Below are 19,388 nucleotides of genomic sequence, written 5' to 3'. Positions count from 1 at the left end.
GCTAAATTTAGCACGTGTTTCATTGTTGATGCAGTAACAGAATTGAATAAATTGTTAAAAAGATTGTAATGTGTTAGATCAGACCTGGGCAAAGTAAGGCCCGGGGGCCACATGCAGCCCGATAGCTGACCCTGACCGGCCCGCATGAGGTCACTGGCAAATTAAAAGTCAACGCAAATATATATCATGGTAATACAGGGGTTGGACAAAATAATGGAAACACCTTCACCTCAAGATGATAATGCCCCAATCCATACAGCTAGAATTGTTGAAGAATGGCATGAGGAACATTCTAATGAAGTTGAGCATCTCGTATGGCCGGCACAGTCCCCAGACCTCAACATTATTGAGCATTTATGGTCAGTTTTAGAGATTCAAGTAAGATGTCGATTTCCACCTCCATCGTCTCTAAAAGAGTTGGAGGGTATTCTAACTGAAGAATGGGTTAAAATTCCTTTGGAAACAATTCACAAGTTGTATGAATCAATACCTCGGAGAATTGAGGCTGTAATTGCCGCAAAAGGCGGACCTACACAATTAAATTATATTTTGTTAATTTTTTAAGGTGTTTCCATTATTTTGTCCAACCCCTGTAGATGCAACCAATACAACGGCACAGCTTTTATTTTGTAGGATCTGCTAAATTAGCATTTTTTCACACATACTTTCCGTACTCAGCATATAGCTTATGGTTATAATAAAGCTTATTGGTTTGTTGGCCAGTTTCAGTCCATTAAGATGTTAGCTGATGTCAAAAAAAGACAGAAAGTTTAATTAAGAATGCAAAGATTTTAACAAGACATGGACTTCTAAGTATTTCTTCACTGAAGTCAGAAAAGGAACTGAGATATGCAAACAAACAAAGCTGCATTTATGGTTTTTAATGTAAGGTTAACATGGAGCTGGTTTTGCATATTTTTGGACATGTTTTTGTGAATATTCATTAAATAGTTATATTCTGTGCTCCACATTTTCATTGTGTCATTGTATTGTTTCATTTACTGTTTTTATAGAGATATACTGTATATTGAGCAGAGCTGCAAGTGCATTTATTCGGCCCTTAATAATTGTCAAAGTTTCTCATGTGGCCCCATAAGAAAATTAATTGCCCACCCCTGTGTTAGATGAATATGTGTGTGGTGGCGGGTATGTGGTTGTGGGTTGTGGCTTTTTTGTGTTCTCATGGCTGTACGGAAATGTGAAAACAATTTTCCTGTGAAGTACAAATAAACATATCTAACTATGTTGATCTGAGTGAAACGATGGTTTAAAGAAGTGATATTTTGCTCTTTTTTAAATAGAACTACGTATTTCAAAACATTTCCCTGTGGTCTACATAAACTGTAAATGCTATGCTTGGGTCTGAATTCTTCATTAATTCAACTCCATAGGTCCATCTTCAATTCTATTTCTGAGTAATGAAATGAGAAAGGTCGTTTTGAGCGCTGGCCCTTTAAATGCACACGAGCCACTTCATGCCCAACCCCCTCCAAGTTGTTGGCTGTGCGTCTCTGTCCCGTTCAGCCAACAGCTGAACATTTTAGGTAATATTTATATATTTTCAGTATGGATTACAACTGCTGCTGCTGACAAACAATTATGGCGCACTTGGAGAAATGTTCATCAGAAGTCTTGACCTTATATGTGCAAATGTCGTGACATAACTAGTTATAGACGTACTCGCATTACAAGAAAGAGTAGGACACTCATTGATCTGATTTTCACAAACAGGCCAGACAGAGCAGTAAAAACATATCATTTAATAGTTTGATCTAGTTTACCATAGGAAAACTAAAACTCAAAAGACAACAGGAATTCCTTGGTCAAATTCAGAATTTGAATATGATCAATCACAAGTAAACTGGGAAATTATAACTAAAAAGTCAACCATAAATTACAATGTAAACAATTTCACCTCAACTTTAGAAGGGTTCAAATTCAAACTTTTTGAACAATCAGAGTCCCCAAATACACAAATAAATGTACCAAAGACTCATAAAAGTGGGTTTAACAAAATATGACCCCTTTAAATGAGAATAATTGAACTAAAAAAAAAATCATGAGTCTGAGGGGGTTTAGAATCTGAAGTTTTTTCTACTACAATGTTATGCAAAGAGGTTAGGTAAAGAGTAATCCAGCACAGTCTATTTTTTTGAACACAAAGCGTACTTCACAACATGCTGGTTAAATATGAGAAGGAAGGTCTCCACTGTACCGGGGTAGTAGAACCAGGAGGTATGTAGAACAGAGGAACTCCATTTTTGGTGCTTTCTGGAATCATGTAGTTCTCAGGAATCGAATTAAATGACTGAAGGTGAACCAACATCTGATCAGTCTGATTGATACTGGAAAAACAGAAAGTATGTGTTTAGTTGAAATACACTCAGCACTGGAACTGAATTTAAGTATCTGTGACTTAGTTTTCTGTAGCAGACAGATGTTGCACCTCTGCAGCGTGTTCCAGAAGCGGCGGATGACGGATGTGCGATATGGGCTAGTGATGGGTTTCCTCTGGGTGCAACTGATGTCGTGCAGGATGTCGTAGCTTCCCTCCATCGTCACCTCGACCCTGGTGGTTCGCTTGGAGAGGTCCAGTGGCCAAGAGGCGGCAGCTAGGTACTCGATGTGCATGTTGTGCTTCCACAGCAACACCAGCTTCACTTCCAGCTGAGTCCCACCTTGACAACAAAGCAGATACTTACTAAAAGGTAGAATAAGGTGAATCTGACTCAATATCAGTATCAGATGTCAGTAATAATTCCCACTGATTACCATACTGATTGGTAGGGCTGCACTCAACTCAGAAATGTTTTAATTTGCCTCATTAATAGAAACATTAAACTATTCAATCCTTGTTTCCATAGATTACACAGCAATCAAGAAGATGATTTAAACCCCATTAAAAGCAGGAGAATCATGGGAACATATTTTAAAGCCATGTCACGATCAGCTAATAGGCTACTCACCGACTAAAGCCTTAAACTCTTGATGATTCATTAATAATCAACTGAATTAAGACCTGTGTTTCTGCAGAATAAATCTGTTGGACTCTACAGGGGTTGAAAGGTAGTGGTCTACCTTTGGTGAGGCTGATCTCTCGGATGGTGTAGCCCTCCCTCAAACGCACTGACACCACGCTGATCAAATGGGCGTGGACCTCCTTCTCTGTGTGCTTCTTCCTTCGCATTACCAGGGCTGGGTTACCGCTGGCCGAGACCAGGTGTTCATTGAACAGCTTGTGCTGGGAAACTACAAAGAAGTGAAGTATTGAGGATATCAGTATTCTCATTTTTATCGTTTTAATTGTTATATGAAAAATTTTAAGACATGAGGGAAAATGTGAAAGCAACATAAAGCTGTGATAGTTGAGACACTTGTGCTACGCTGCTAAACTGTGCTAATTGGCAGAAAACAGAAACAAGTGAAAGTAAAAAGATGTTCCTTTTCTTTTAGAATAGAGCTGTTGATGAAATCAGTACTGACAGTCAAGAGATAGAATAAGCATACTGAAAATTTACTAAACAGGAAAACAAATTCTGACAGAGCTACGTTAAGTAAGTTCAATCAGACTCATCAGAATTTCCGATCTAGTACACATAGAAGACTTACCACAGAAGTACTCTGAGTTCATCGACTCAGGGGTCTTCAGGAAGGAATAGGTTAAGAAAGCCTTGTGGTAGGCATTCATCTCTTGACTATCCAGGTCCACTTCAGGACAGCTGGGCAGGTATGAGCCAAAGGTGGCTAATGAGATGAACTTCATCAGCTCCACGTTAGGAATGTAGCCAAAACTACAGTCGTAAGAGTAAGCACCGCCCACCTAGGAAGGGATAAAGAATGGCACCGCTTGAAAAAGGACCAACTTTTAGTCATGAATTGTGTTCTGTTTTGTGGACTCCTGTTTAGAGGGTTCAAGTTTTGCGTATTGGCCATTCCCATGTGACCATATTTGGTAAAGAAGGTGGAGCTGGAGAAGAGCAAGGGTTGAAACCAAGACAATTCTAATGCTACCACTGGGGAAACAAAGCATCCATGTAACAAAATCTGTTATTCACACTTAACCTGAGCTGTTACTTAATAGGTACTTCTAGACATTTTCTGAACTGGAGCCATTTCCATTCAACAGGAGCAGAGATTTTTAGTATCTAGCAGCCAGTGGTGTCATTACACTTTAAAACACTTCCACATTAGCCTAAATTTCAAGCCATGGCAGCTCTTTTGGTCAAAGTCATCATGCTCAGCCAGATGAAGGACAATCACATCAAATTCTTAGGTCAGTAGTGAAAACTGGACCAACTTTATGATATTACATCTGATTTTATTATCAAAAGGAGGTACTCATAGGAAATCATTTAACTAAGATAAAATGAAATCCTTCAGAAACACATTCTATAACACCTATGGTTAACATGAAATAACAGCCTCATAGATACTATCAGTTTGGATTTATTATTAAAATGAACCGGGAAAACATGAGTAACAGACAAAGACACTAAAAAATCCTATGATCTTCTGTACCTGTACAAAGGAGCAGGCGATGGTTCCACTCCTGAGCTGGTTCAGCAAAGTTTCACACATCGCTACATCAGGAACACTGGTCACTCCATCTGTGATGATAATGATTCCTACAAAACAGACAAACAAAAGAGCCAACTCAATCTCTAACGGAGTTGTTCTTAAATGTGAAAGAGTGTTTGCAACAACTTCTTGGAGAGTCAAGAAAAGCAACTGTGAGTACCACGATGTGTTTTTCTTTGAGAAGCAGTGGTCCAGTTCCTTCTGTTAACTCATTTAACCCTACTAATACACTTCTATTAAGTAAAACTTCTGAATAAAGGGGGAATTTTTCATTTTAGCTTTTATTTTTTTACATTTTCAAATTTTGCAGGATCAAACATTTATGTATCTCAAGTTCAGGTTTTTTTAAACACCCTGGAAATCCTCTGGAATGTGATGTCATAATTTTAGAAAAAATCATCAACATAAGTCTGGTTTGTCCTTGAGAGATGTTTCCAACTTTTGAAGGTACCAATCATGAGGCATCACATTGTATATTTCTTTTTCTCCAAAGGCAGTGTAGCACTTCACAAAACTGTTGAGATCATGAACAATGAGAATCCTGTGGATGTTTTCACACTTTATCTGTACATATCAGCCAAGAATAAATGACTGCTAATGGATTTTTCAGCACAGCAATGAGTCTAAGCATAGGGTAGCCAAATGACCTAAGGCCAACAGAGTAAAAATTTTGCAGAGGTCAGCATAAATACCTGTCCTTTATGCATTTAGCAAAAGTACAAATCTGATCTCAACTTTAAATGAAACGTCAGCAGCTGTGAGATGCAAGTTTCTGTCATATGCAGATGATTCCGCATTACCCAGGTTCTAAAAATAATGTCTGTGAAATTAAGAGGGGGTTCAGAAATTCATCAATGTGTGTAAAATAGAAGCTTTTAAGGCAAAGAAAACAGAAAGTCCAACATACAAATTTTAAAAGCTTACACTATAAATCCAACTGGCTGCATTTAAAATGTTGCTTTTCTTTAAATAATATTTACTGGATGTAGAAGAAACTTTGAAGATTTTTCTACCCCCTAAAAACAAGCCCTGGACATAGAATGAAGACTGAAACAAGAAAAGCACTTGGAGAGCGCAGACCTCCGCTAAGACAGATCTGCCCCCAGCCCACCTCCCCACCCCTGATCACCACTAAAATTTAATCATTTCTTCCTTGTGCCAGTATCAACATTTCTTGAAAATTTCATGAAAATCCGTCCATAACTTTTTGAGTTATCTTGCTAACAAACAAACAAACACGCATGCATGCAAACACACAAAGCAAAGTGATCACAATACTTCCCGGCGGAGGTAACAAACCAACCTGCACTGGAGTTTGGAGGCAGTAACTGAAGAGCTAAGATGCCCTGGCGTACCATGCTGACCAGTCCCATGTCTGCAGAAACCATGGTAACGCCCTGTTTCCTGTACGGTTGCTCATCTACACCATTCAGACTTGAATTTTGAACTGGCTCCACAGACTGAAGACAGAAATGAATTATCATACCTTGTCATCAACATCAAAAATGAACAAATACACATGGTTGGACTTCTGGGACAATTATAAATAACAGAAGGAACTGAAAAAGTAAGATCCACGTTTTCTTGCCTGTTCATGCTGCTGATGAAGGACCTCTGCGATGTTGTTTTCTACTGCTCGGAGCTGCTGATAGATGTGATTCAGAAACTCGTCCAGGTCTGTTCGATCAAGTTGGCAGCCCTGCACCAGAACCTGCAGACCAAAGGCAAACCTGTTAAACAACTGAGGCAACATCAGTAGAATCTACTGGGCCTTCGCACATCACAATGAAACAAGATCATGGGAAAAAGAAGCCAGGCTAAAGGTCTCATTTTTGTGTTTGGGTTTTTATGGACTAGCCAAAATGCATATATTATACTTAATTATTATTACTTTTTTTCCATTCTTTGTTTATTCAGAAAAGCAAATCATACAAAACTTCCCTTTCAGGTACAATTGAATGTCTACACCTCAAATACGAACGAGAGTGACTGTTTCTAATCCAAGTTTTTTAATAGAATAAAGAACAATTATAACAAGTGGGCGGGAGGAGAGGGCTTACTCCGCTTCTTCTTCAACAGGATAAAACATATTAAGGTGTGTATGTTTACACTAACCTAAACAGAAATGTATGTCATGTAAATGTTTTCACATAACCGATATATTCAATTCACAGCAACCATTTTTAACCATTTTTTAGAGATAGTCTTTTCACTTGCGGCCAAAAGCATTAACAACAGTTTTTAATCTTTCAGAGTCCAGTTATCACATGAAATATCTCCTAAGTACAGGGCATATGATACTTAATTTTAAGAGAATATCTCCTAATTTGTCTGTTCATATGGCTAAAGCACAACCTCAACGACATCAAACATAGCTCAAATGTAACCCAAACCCTAAAACTGTTTGACTGTGACCGATCATTCATTCAGTGTTTTTTGGATGTCCAGAATACAGTAAAAACAGAATAGAATCACTAAAGACCTGATGAGAGCTGAGCCCAATTATCGATGAGTATGCCAAGATGGTGATGAAGATCTTGGGCTTGAAGACTTGATCAGTTCCAGGGACTTTGAAGGGCTGAACCAGACCAGCAAGACATCTTGACAAAGCATGGAACACCTCATCAAAGATCATCTCCCCTGTGCTGTCATCCTGCGAGACAGAAAAACAACACACATCTAAAAAAAAACCAGAAAGAATCTCTGCCTTTATATGAGTCGATAACAATAATTGTAACGTTAAATATCTCTTAATTCTACAAGTGTAAAGGTGGTTTTTCTGGTAAATTTTAAGTAAATGGACAGTTACTTGTGGTTTTAAGCAACTCTTTCTGGTAAAAACATGGGAAATGATTTTCAAACAAGAGCATATTATGTTACACATGTCAGAACAATTCTATTTATTAAATGTTTGTTCAGCATCAAAATAAAAAAGTAAAGGTTCAATCAAGTAAAATCAAAAACACATTTACATAGTCTGTGAATGTTTTCACAACTATTCTATGTAACATGAACCATAAAACAAAAAAATGTGCATTGCACTGAAGGTAACTGTGATGTAAAATTATATTGTGATAACCCGTCAATAACATTTTATTGCCCAGTCATAATGAGCACATATTATACATTACATATTATCTTTTACCACTTTAAAAACACAAACATTTTGATAAACATCACTTAAATTGAGTGTTATAGCTATCTCACTCTTTTTTTTAATTACTCTGGGCCCAAACTCCACAATGAGCTAAAGATCAGTCACAAGATTAGCATAAAATGGCCTTCTATAGTTTATGCAGAAAACGTGTTAACAAATATGTGTCTGGATACATAATCATTGCATTATTTGGCCTGGCCAAACAAAAGAGAAAATCAGGGTCAATTTCTTTTTTCTCCAAAACAATATTTTTGATCAGAAAGACATATATCTGTAGTTTCTAAACTGTGTTTATTTACTTCATACCTGAATTACAGCTGGATATATAAGAAAATATATGAGAATACAGTGTAAATAAAGAACAGTAAAGGTTGGAAACGAATGTATACAACATAAATTCAGAATGCAAATAGCAATATGTAAATAAATGTGTTCAAAATATATGCCTGTGTCTAATCTTATATTTCATACTAACCAAATACCATAATGATCCTGAATGTTATTATAAAAAAAAAAAACAGCAGAAAGATGTGTATTAAATATAGTAATGAAACATATCTTGCCAAACACTGATAATTTCATCAGTATCTTAATAAAATCTTTGATTATTATTATGGTGTATCTCACTGAACAAGCATTTCACTCTGTTATTACTATTTTTTTTATTCTCACTCCGTTACCATGGATTCATGTCTTTTAAATCTAAAATAAAAATGATATCAGTTTCATTTTTGCATATAGTGTACTCTCATATATTAACAAAAATGTGGTATGCCAAATATTTGCACTATCCTTGGGGAAAAGTACTTTTTGGTATTTTTTCCAAACCTTGAATAACTGCTGTATATTTTTCCACACTCCGTTACTTTGTCAATGATGATAAATTCATGTTTCTATTAAATATTTGGTTATTATTCCTTGTGGCATGTTAAAGTACTTGCTTAGACCTACAGTTTGAGTTATTATGGTTGCTGGTAAATTCATTTTTAAAAACAGATATGGAATAATTAGTATTGCTGCACAGTGCTTTCTCACTTCATTACTCATTTGGCCGGGCCCTTTAGCATTAATATAGAATCATGTTTGTGTTGATTAAGACCACAAAAAAGAGCTATAAGATGCTAAAATACTCTATGGGTCAGAGGGGAACAGCATAGGTTGTTGTGATTCACCATAACAGAATAACAAGAACAGTGAGCAGTTTATTTTACTGTGTGTATTAATCTTAACTGCTTGCACTAGGTTAATAAAATTGCTTTATTGCAGTACTGTCAACCGTAACTAGACTCAAGGGTCAAAAGAAAAGCATGTGCCATGTCCAGACTTGAATTAAAATGACTCAGTACTGTGTAAAAGTCTTAGGCCATAATTAGGGTTGTTCTTTTAGCAAAGTTATAATGACCACACATCTGCATTCCTCAGTCTCTTTGTCAAGATAAACCAGAAAATATATAAACAGCATAAAAAATAAATCATTCAGAACAAAAATATGAATATTAAAGATGCTGAATTGAATCATTAGTGCAAAGAAAAAAAGACACCAAAGTATACAGAGGAATTCTGGTCAAATCTGAGGGAAGCTTGATATAATAAACCACAAGAGAAAACTTCACAACACAAGCAAACAGAGGTCACATTTAATTTTGACTTTTGCTTGTAGAAGGCTTTTGGTTCTGCTTTTTATGTGCTTTTAATACTGAGCACATTTGCATGCATTTCTTCTTTTGCTTCTTGTTGTTTCTTCATAAAGAGTCTGAGACAGGAATATCAAGGATTTCTCACCATTTTAAGACTTCGATGCAGCAACTGAAATGATTTATTTAGGAAAAAAACTCTATAACTCTGGAGAGAAAAGATACTGTATTAGCCTAAAGAAAGTTTTTTCTGCTAAGCTTTTTTTCTTGATTCTTGTGTTGAGCAGATAAGCTTCTCTGAGCTGTTATTAAATTATTTTAATAACATACAGTAGGTCCAACAGTATGAGTTTTTAGTCAAACAACAAAAAATCACCTGGGCACTGAATTTCTCCACAAAGCAAGAACCCTAAAAATGTATCCTCATTTCAACTCTGCAAAAGCAACAAAATTAAGAGGCCTGTAACTCAAATTAACTGTTACTACTGCCTTGGTGGTTAGTGTGTATCAGCAGATCTAGAGCCTGACCGTGCAAACTTTAATCAAATTAAACTTAATCCTATTTAGGTTCGAAAATCACTGAAGGAAAAGATAAATGTGTGTGGGAAAACATAAGAGCATGTGTATGAGGAGGGAAGTGAAACTGGCCTTTGTTTAACATTCATGCATGTCGTTCTAATTCTGCGGTTTAACAGTAAAGCGTGTGGATCAACAGAAATGAGAGACTATTGTGATAATTGTTGAATCATAAAAGTTAGAATGGCACTCAGTAGAGCAGATACAAGCCTATTCTCCACAGTCTTGTAATTCAACCAAACATACCTAACTTGAAGAAAACGAATTAAGAAAAATGAATAAAAATTCCAACATGTCTCCCTTTTTATGGGGATGCTGCAGAAGTTAAGAGCTTCATTCACTGACAGTCGAATCGATAAACAAACCAACCAACAGCCGCACTGGTGGAGATAAACATGTTCTTTCAGTCCCACTTCTTAAGCTTCTTAAATGTGCCATCTCCTTTACCTACTCCTTTATCTGCATGTAAAATTCAATTAAATATCTTCTGATTAATTGGAAAAACAAGAAACAGTGACAATGTACAGCTAGAACTAATACAACTGGAAGAGCCATTAGTTCTGCAAACAAGTGATTAAAGACAAAGGCAGAGGTGGCTAATCCCAGCTCCATAGAGTAAAAGTCCTGCCATGTAGGTGTTCCAACCACTCACTGAACCAGCCCATTTTGATGAGCACAACTCTGCATCCAGGTAGATGGGATACTTAGTGGAATCACCTGTGTTAAGTGAACAGGTAGAACTAATTCTTGTCAGGACTTTTACTCTACGGAGCTGGGATTAACCACCTCTGGACAAGGGGAAACACCTGTAACATGAAAATGACCTTTGCTGAAGCCTACCTGTATCCAAACTTCTTTGTGGATAAAATAAGTCCATCATTTTCTTCTAAGAGTCATTATGCTAATGCTAATTAATGCTAATGTTGTTATTTGGTATTGCCTTATATGACGATGGCTAGCCTGTTAGCTTGTGCATTTACACATCATTTAATACAGGTATGACCACTAATAGACATAGAGTCAAGTTCTCTGTTTGAATGAGCCCTTTTTTACCCCGCCCCTTAAAGGGGAGGCAAGGGGTATTGTTTGTGGTTTGGTTGGTTGGTTGGTTTGTTAACACTCTAGCAGCAAAACTGTTGGTTGAATTCATACCAAATTAGGTTCATAGATTGCCAGTGATCCAGAATAAATCTGATTATATTATGGGAACAATAGGTCAAAGTTAAAAGTTTTTATACATTTTTAAACCTTTTTTCTTCTCCCATTTGCTCATAATGGGCAAAATTTCAAATGTCTATAAAAATATCAATTCTGTTTAAATTTACTTCAAACTTGGCACATATATAGAGGCAATTGATATGCTGACATCACCACATGCATAGACATGATGACATCAGATGGATTGATGCCAAAATAAATTACAATAAGTACAAGGGGTGGGGTTTGTTGTGCCTGGAACCACTTGTTTTAGTCTTTTAAAGAGTAGTGGTCAAATAAGACAATTCAGTGAGTGTTTACATGGAGCCCCTTTTCAGGTTAACAATACATTTTGCTGCTAATATGTCTTTGGGTTACACACTTGACATATTTGAAACAAAAATGTTGAAATGTCAGTACAGATCTACGCTGAAGTGTCAAAGAATATGCTTAAATTTGAGGCTACATAATATTCACATGTTGACTCAAACACACAAGCAAGATAATCATGGAACCACTTTACTCTGTTACTTGTTATTTACCCTTTATCTAGCGGTGTTGTTAAATAATCATTGAATGATCATAGGAACCACGGCATTGATTATTTTATTTCCAGATCACAGATATAGATTAAATATTAGTTCCATGATTATCAACAGATGAAAGGCTCAAACACAATTGATTTCTATCAGTACATGCTGCAACAAAACCTGCACCCTAATATAAGTCCTAATGTATAGGACTGACTCCTTTAGCAAACCACACACCAAACTCAGTACAATTAAAAATGCCAAGAAGCCAAGGACATACAGAGGAGGGGCATATAAAATGACCAACATAGCATTCTCCCCTTTCAGTTACAAATGTATGCAGTAATTGCATACATTTGTATCTGACAGAAGAGAAACAACCTTGAAATCTTATTTGTGTCTTACCACAATCCCTGTGGAGGGGCTGAGGTCCAGTTCTATGATGAAGCGGTACCTCCGAGCCAGGAAGGTGGCCCGTGTGGACGGCATCAACATATAGGGGTACGTGGTTGGGGAGAAATCTGGCTGCCATCCTTTAGGTAAAATGCTCAGCAGGTCTAGTTCATTCTCTGAGTTCAACTGTTAAATAAAACAGAATCCAGTGTTAAATCAGTGACTGCTCAGTGACTCCGAAGAGGATCCAAAACACACTTACCAGTTCAGGCTTGGAGACTGGCCAGATCACTTGGTTAAGTTTACTAAGAAACCACGCCAGACGCACATTCCTAGAAATGCGATACTCCTCTTTCATCAGCAGGTAGATCTGGTCAGCCTCCTCCACCTTATGTGAAACATGTAGAATAAAAGCATGTTACTGTTGATCACGCCAGACACCAAGTATGAAAAGCATTTATTTAAACACTTTACAGTAAGAGTTGATTGAATGAATTAAGATCAACACATACAGTATGAGCAGCACTGTTAGAGACAATGTTTAATATAATACTCTGCAATCCTTGACTTGATTTTGCTTTTATTTAAACTTATTTTGTATTCCTTTTTTTTGCACTGGTATTTAATATTAAACGTTTATATTTTTACTGAGTGTTTCCCTTGTTGTACCATAGGTTTTAGAGTAATGCCATTTTAATCCTCTGTTACTATGATATATAGATGTAATCGTTGTGAACACACAAGAGAATACAAATATCCAGTTATGGTTTCTGTTTCCTATGGTTTTGCAATATTTTGTTTAGTTAATATGATGACTCACCTTACAAATGTTTCAACATTTATTCATTTTACTATTAGACAAAGATTGGTCTAAAGACATGTTTTATTTATTTGTGCAATATATTAACCCTTTCATGCATGAATTATAAGAACCTTAGTCAATATTTTTTTCTTGAGTGTTTTTATTCCTCTTTCGGCATTAAAAAAACAACGCAATTAATTAATTAATCTTTTTAATTTTTTTTTTTTTATGAACCTATTTTTCGTGGAGTTACAAAAATGTCCACTCAACTGGACACCATGCATTTAATTTTTGAAGCAAAGAAACATGTATTTAAACCTCATCATCAGAAAGTGATATACTGTGTGGAAACTATGATATAAAAACATTTTTGATGTCACTAATCTGATGTTTTCTCACATTTTATCCTACTCAAATACTAGTTATTACTCATTTCATGGAGATAATATCCTCTGAGACCCAGGAAACTCACAATTTCAGCTTTTTTACACTAAAAAAATGTCTTGATTGGAAACTGCATAATGCAACAGCTTTTTTCAGATACATTTTAAAAATAATTTTTATTTATTTATTTATTTATTTTTTAATGGAATGTCCTTTGCAATGGACAGCATTTTAGTTAAACTGTCAAACTTTTGTCCCCTATAGAGGACACAATGCATTGCTGGGTCTCAGGAGGATATGCCAAAAAAAAAAAAAAAAAATTGTTTCAGAAAAATGTTAATTACAGTTTCATAACAATTAGCAATTGATTTACACTAAAACATGTTACTGCAGATCAGGTTTATCAAGAACAGCAAAGTTACAGTAATGGTATGGATTGTAGTGTTTGTGATGGTGCATAAGAGTCCACTGTGTTGACTGATATGGAACTAAAACAACAAAACCCATGAATATACAAGAGAACAGCTGTAGAATAACTGTCCACTGTAATGACCCCTATGCATGAAAGGGTTAATATGCAGATTGGTTTAAAGTGTTAATATTACTATGCATGTCATTTATGTATCTTTATGTTCATGTGGTTCATTTTAACCAAGATATATGGTAATTTTGTTTCATAAATTATATCTCATTATATTATATTATATTATATTATATTATATTATATTATATTATATTATATTATGAAGACACTTGTGGGTTTCCATTTGTCAATATTGCTGGTGATATTAAAACTTGACACTAAAACACACATTTCTTTGCATAGCTATGAAAGTTCACAGCATGTTGGCATAATCCCTTTTGTAAATATTACATTTAATAGTTAAAATTAGCAACTGCCAATACACCTGCATCCTCTATTTAAATGTCTATTTCCTTCCTGCTAGCTAACCTCATCCCATAGTGTTAACTTCAGAGAATGCTAACTAGCTTAGCAAAATGGATTATAGCATTTATATCTTTATACACTGAGAAGACAGTCATGATATATAATCAATACTGATATCAAATTCACGAAAGCCATTGGATAAAGACACAACAACCTGCTTCATTACTATATACAGTTTGCTAAGAGATAAAATCAGCACCAGGTATAAAATCTAAGAACAGACTTGTGTTGTCTTTGTATTTGTCCCAGTACTATGTTGTCTCTTCTCTTGTAGCTCATGTAAACTGTCAACCAGCTAATGCTAGCTAACGTTAGCATCTAACGGAAGTTTCTAATTATCCAGAGTCGTGAGTACAGCTTTAACAACGGCTATTGTTTTTATTTCTAGCTCACTTTAAACATGACTTTGATGACTTCTAGGTATTCCCATCACCAACAACATAGAAAACGTGCACAAATTCCTCAAACCAATGCAACCCCAGTGCTTCTTACTGCAGATTAAAGCTAACATTACCTCATTGTCCTGTCTCTCTGCCATGCCTTGTATAGCATATGGACTGTAGGGATGTTGGCGACCCTAAGATGACCGATATTCACTTTCGTTTGAGCAAAAACTTTGCCCAAATACTTGTTTATCTTCTGCCTTGCCCATCGATCAGGTGTCTACATGGACCGGTCAAGAAAGAAAATATTAGTAAGTACGTTTCTGGTGTGATCCTTCAAAATAAAATGACTAATGTAGTTTTAAAACTAAGATCCACCGATGATTATATGTATGACAATAAGAAAATTCATCCTGTATTAGTCTACTATGATTAAAAATGAGAGCATAATTAATTCACAAAGATGTTTATTCTGTACCTTTCACTAGATTCCAAACATTGAACCAGGACTTTTATGCTGCGTATCATTCAGATTCATTTATTTGTCATATGCTCGTTAAAACACAGTGAATAATGCAATGAAATGTTATGGACTAGATGAACCACTCAACTCACTAATCACAAACTAGAAAAACAATAAATGCAAAATATATTTAAAAGAAAAAAAAAAAAAAAGGTGTAAAATACAGGGAAAATTTAAGAGAGGTTTGACTTATATATGCATGTGCCAGAGCTAAAAATAAAAATGTAAACACTAACAAGATCTAGAGGATGTGCATGGGTAAAAAAAAGTGTATGTACATGATTTTTAAAAAACAAAGAAGAAGAAGAAGTGTACATACATGAGTAGAGCAGAAAAGGTGGTTATTAATGAAGAGGCATGATAGTGGAATGAGTGACATTATCTGTATTTCTATATTTGAGTAAAAACATTCCAAGAGCTGGGAAAATGTATTTGTTTGTTTGTTTGTTTGTTTGTTTGTTTGTTTTGCAAGTTTCATTCTCTACTCTAATTGATTTAATTTTCATTTCATATTTTAATTGTCTTTACCAAAATGTGCTTTATCCTTTTACTGTGAGTCAGTAGTCAGGAAATTATCTTAAAAACAGTTAAGCATGATATGATGTAATTGTGTAGAAAGTTGTAAATATGAAAAATCTTGCTGAAACACACATGTGCTGTCAAAGTGCAATATTTTATATATTTTGTTGTGTTCACACTTCTATATAGATATTATATATATTGTTTCATGGTTTTATGTTTTGCCCTTTGCTGTGTCTTACCCTTTTTCTACGCTACCCTCTGAATTTTTCAGCTGCTGTGACAAACTAAATTGGGGAATCAATCAAGTTTTATCCTATCTTATTTTATCTTTAAATGTGTTTAAATTAAGTCATTTGCACACATGTTTAAATATGCTACTTTTCCTAAAGACACTAAAAAGGACAGTTAATTGAGACTACATGTATGTGGCCTAAGAAGAGATACATCACAAAAGTCATACAATCACAGAACAACAGGTGACTCCAGAAAGTCTCATGTTTATTACATTTGTCATTGTTCACAACACTTCAGTTGTGTTTTCTTATACATAAACACATTTCTACCATAAAATCGCTACAGACAGGACATACACTGGTGCATAAATCACCAGATTCAGGAAATAAGTCCAAGAGGCTCATATGTACAGCTTAACAATAAGGAGCTTTAATAAAGTTTTATCTTGAAAGTACAGGTCAAAACATTGATTGAACTTCCGTTTTTGATGTTTTGCAGCGGCACATGATCCGGAAGTATCGCCGTTTCTCTGTTTTCTCCGATAGAAACAATAGAAACACATTAAAATAGAATCCCAACAATCTTAAGCATTTAATTTTATTGTAAATATATGACACTAACACAACATACATAACATGAAGTTTGTCATCGGATCTGTTTGTGGCTGAAGTGAGTGAAAACTGAGGTGAAATCTGAAAGTCGGAACCGATGTCAGGAAAACTTTTCTTCACGGATAAAATGAATGTTGCACGAGACACATGCAACTTCAGGATGAAGTTTGCATGAAAAGCATTAGGGTCAAGAAAGATATCACAGACAGTAATACAGCCAGGTGTACATATTTAAGAAACATGGAGCCGAGTAGGTTAATACATTTGTAATATTTATAAGGATAAATGCCTAACAAAATAATATTTACTAGAGCTGCCAAGATTAACAGGGATTAATCCATCATCCTAATTAATCTGATTCAACATTTTAAGGCACTTAACTCATATGCAGTGCAGAATGGCTTTCTGCAAATGCATTTGGGACAGTTTGTCCAAGTAGAGTTACTGTTGCACATGTGTAAATGGGCAAATGGTCTGGTAGTGACAGGCAGCAGAACCAACCTTTTTTTTTTTTTTTCTTTAAATCTTCATTCAAGAAGACAAAGTATACTTTCAATGTATCCAACAAGAAAATAACAGGTTTGCCAGGGTAGAAGGATGATACAGTCATTATAAAACAATGTCTAAATCAGAACATCTACTGATGGTTTTTATAGCCTTTTTGTTTCCAGATTTATCTAAAAGCTTTAAATAAAGTTCAACATCTTTCAAAACATAAATAATAATTGGCTTTGTGTTACAGAACTTACATCTGTGAATAAAAAATTTAGCAAATAAGAGAAATAATAATTTTTTTAAAAAAAAACTTTTTTCCTTTTTGGGGTATCTGTAAAAACAAAATAATACCTTTTTCCACAGTATGACAAAGTCTCTTAAAACATGGTCAATAATACATTTGCTGAAGTCCCTCCGCAGTTTTTTGGTGTATGAACAATGCCAGAAGAGGTGCAGCACAGTCTCTGGATGGTCCCCACAAAAACAAAATAGTTTATGTTTTTGTCTTTTTTGAATTTCAACATGTGGTAGTTAGCAGGGTAATATTTGTGAATAATTCTGAAGGATACTTCTTTAAGCTTGTTGGTGATAAGGTATTTATGGGGAATCATCCAAACTTTGATCCACTCAGTATCATCAACAATACAGTTCCAATATGATATTACATATGAGGTAGAGACAATATCTTTCTAAAATAATGCTTGTATATTTTTACCTCCACCAGGGGGTATTGTGATCGCTTTGCTTTGTGTGTTTGCGTGCGTGCGTGTTTGTTTGTTTGCTTGTTTGCTTGTTAGCAAGATAACTCAAAAAGTTATGGACGGATTTTCATGAAATTTTCAGGAAATATTGATACTGGCACAAGGAAGAAATGATTAAATTTTGATGGTGATCTGGGCGGAGGTCTGCGCTCTCCGAGTGCTTTTCTTCTTGTTGATGATTCTACGTGCACTCAAAAACAGCACGTCGACCCGCTGGATGGGAAATACAAAAAATACAAAAAAAACCAAGACAGAACAGTTGTTTCAAGTTAATTGTTGAAACTGTTGAAGGTGTTTAATAAACACGTGAAGTGCATATATATATTCCCTTCTTTCTTGAGTTTGCTCATGCAAAATGAAACGCGTTTAATATAGATTAAAAATGAATGATATTCACATGCTATGGTCCTGCTCCAAACTTATCCCCTCCTGGAACTCCTTTTTTTATTTAATTTCCAAGGCATATGGGTGCCGTATTCAGTCATCTCCCCTTACTGCTATGTTTGGTCTCATTTCATGCACGGATGACTCAGTTCCTTCAGCTAACCAACAAAAAGTTGTGGCCTTTGCATCTTTACTAGCTAAGCGTACCATTCTTTTCAAATGGAAGGACTCATGATCAATGGATTAAAGACATCATGCTTAACATAACGTTAGAAAAAAATTAGGTGCATCCTAAATAACCATCAATAAATTTTACAAAATATGGGAGCCTCTCTTACACTACGTGAATATGCTTCCTGGCCTGGAACTTTAAAGACATTTTAGATGTTTATATTGTTATTGACCTCTTTTGTTTATTTATTTATTTATTCATTTTCTTTCCTCCTTTAACGGTACCAGAATGCACTGTCTTGACTGTCTTTATGCGTGTCTTGTTTGTATTGCCTTTTTTTTCCCGTTGGGTTCTGTGTGTTTATCATGTCCAGTGTCAATCTTTGTATTATGAATACATTGCTTGAAATTATAAATGTTAAACTTGTAAAATGAAAAGTTCTATAAATGTTGAAAAGTTCTATAAATAAAGTTATAAAAAAAAAGAAAGAATATTTAATTGTGATTAATTGGAATTAATCCACAGCAACCCTGTGATTAATCTGATTAAAAATTTTAATCGTTTGACACCACTAATATTTACTAAAGTGGGAGATAAGGTTGCCTGTTTGGGCGAAGACACACCAACCCGACTGCCAATCATCGCTAGAAAAGGTCGCCCGACTTATCAGTCGGCTCTCGTCTCCTCGACACGGTCAAAAAAGTGTGAACAACACACCATAGCGACAACCAACATGAGTGTACGCTCTGCGCTTGCACGAGATGTAAAACCAGAGATGATGGAACATCTCTCTAGACCAAAACACAGAGCTCGCTGTCATCCGTTGTCAGCAGAGAGTTTTCAGTAGTCAAGAAGGGTTGTTGTACTCGTTGAATGGATGGCTAGTAATAAGATATTGGCATTGTCAGTTCTCTGGCTTCTTGTGGAAGAAGAAAGATGTCGCAGGTGAAAACATAGGAGAAATCGCACTATGCTAATAATGCTAACAGTGTTCTCTTCATGGAATGAATGGAGTCCATAGGCAACACTGACTGGCACTCATTCAGATACGATATGAGCAGTGAATGGTCTATTATAGAAGACAGTAATTGTGTGAAGTACCT

At 35.5% G+C, this 19,388-nt stretch overlaps 1 protein-coding gene across 2 annotated transcripts in view; it reads right to left on the bottom strand.

The window, feature by feature from the left end:
• szt2 (SZT2 subunit of KICSTOR complex) overlaps positions 1 to 14,875 on the bottom strand; it is a 159,893-nt gene extending 145,018 nt beyond the window's left edge. The window contains exons 1-11 of one of the 2 annotated variants that reach the window (XM_030131806.1): positions 14,715 to 14,875; positions 12,328 to 12,453; positions 12,078 to 12,251; positions 7,061 to 7,231; positions 6,167 to 6,289; positions 5,882 to 6,038; positions 4,519 to 4,625; positions 3,610 to 3,820; positions 3,079 to 3,249; positions 2,447 to 2,678; positions 2,216 to 2,345 (exon numbers count right to left, since the gene is read on the bottom strand). In XM_030131806.1, the coding sequence (XP_029987666.1) occupies positions 2,216 to 2,345; positions 2,447 to 2,678; positions 3,079 to 3,249; positions 3,610 to 3,820; positions 4,519 to 4,625; positions 5,882 to 6,038; positions 6,167 to 6,289; positions 7,061 to 7,231; positions 12,078 to 12,251; positions 12,328 to 12,453; positions 14,715 to 14,738 (1,626 nt within the window). In that variant the 5' untranslated portion in view covers positions 14,739 to 14,875. The remainder of the gene's footprint in view (positions 1 to 2,215; positions 2,346 to 2,446; positions 2,679 to 3,078; positions 3,250 to 3,609; positions 3,821 to 4,518; positions 4,626 to 5,881; positions 6,039 to 6,166; positions 6,290 to 7,060; positions 7,232 to 12,077; positions 12,252 to 12,327; positions 12,454 to 14,714) is intronic. The other variant, XM_030131807.1, reaches the window with a different exon arrangement.
• Positions 14,876 to 19,388: the final 4,513 nt, after the last annotated feature.

This window comes from Sphaeramia orbicularis, chromosome 4 (genome assembly GCF_902148855.1).
Source record: "Sphaeramia orbicularis chromosome 4, fSphaOr1.1, whole genome shotgun sequence".
Classification (NCBI taxonomy): domain Eukaryota; kingdom Metazoa; phylum Chordata; class Actinopteri; order Kurtiformes; family Apogonidae; genus Sphaeramia; species Sphaeramia orbicularis.
This window is presented reverse-complemented; position numbering and strand designations above follow the sequence as displayed.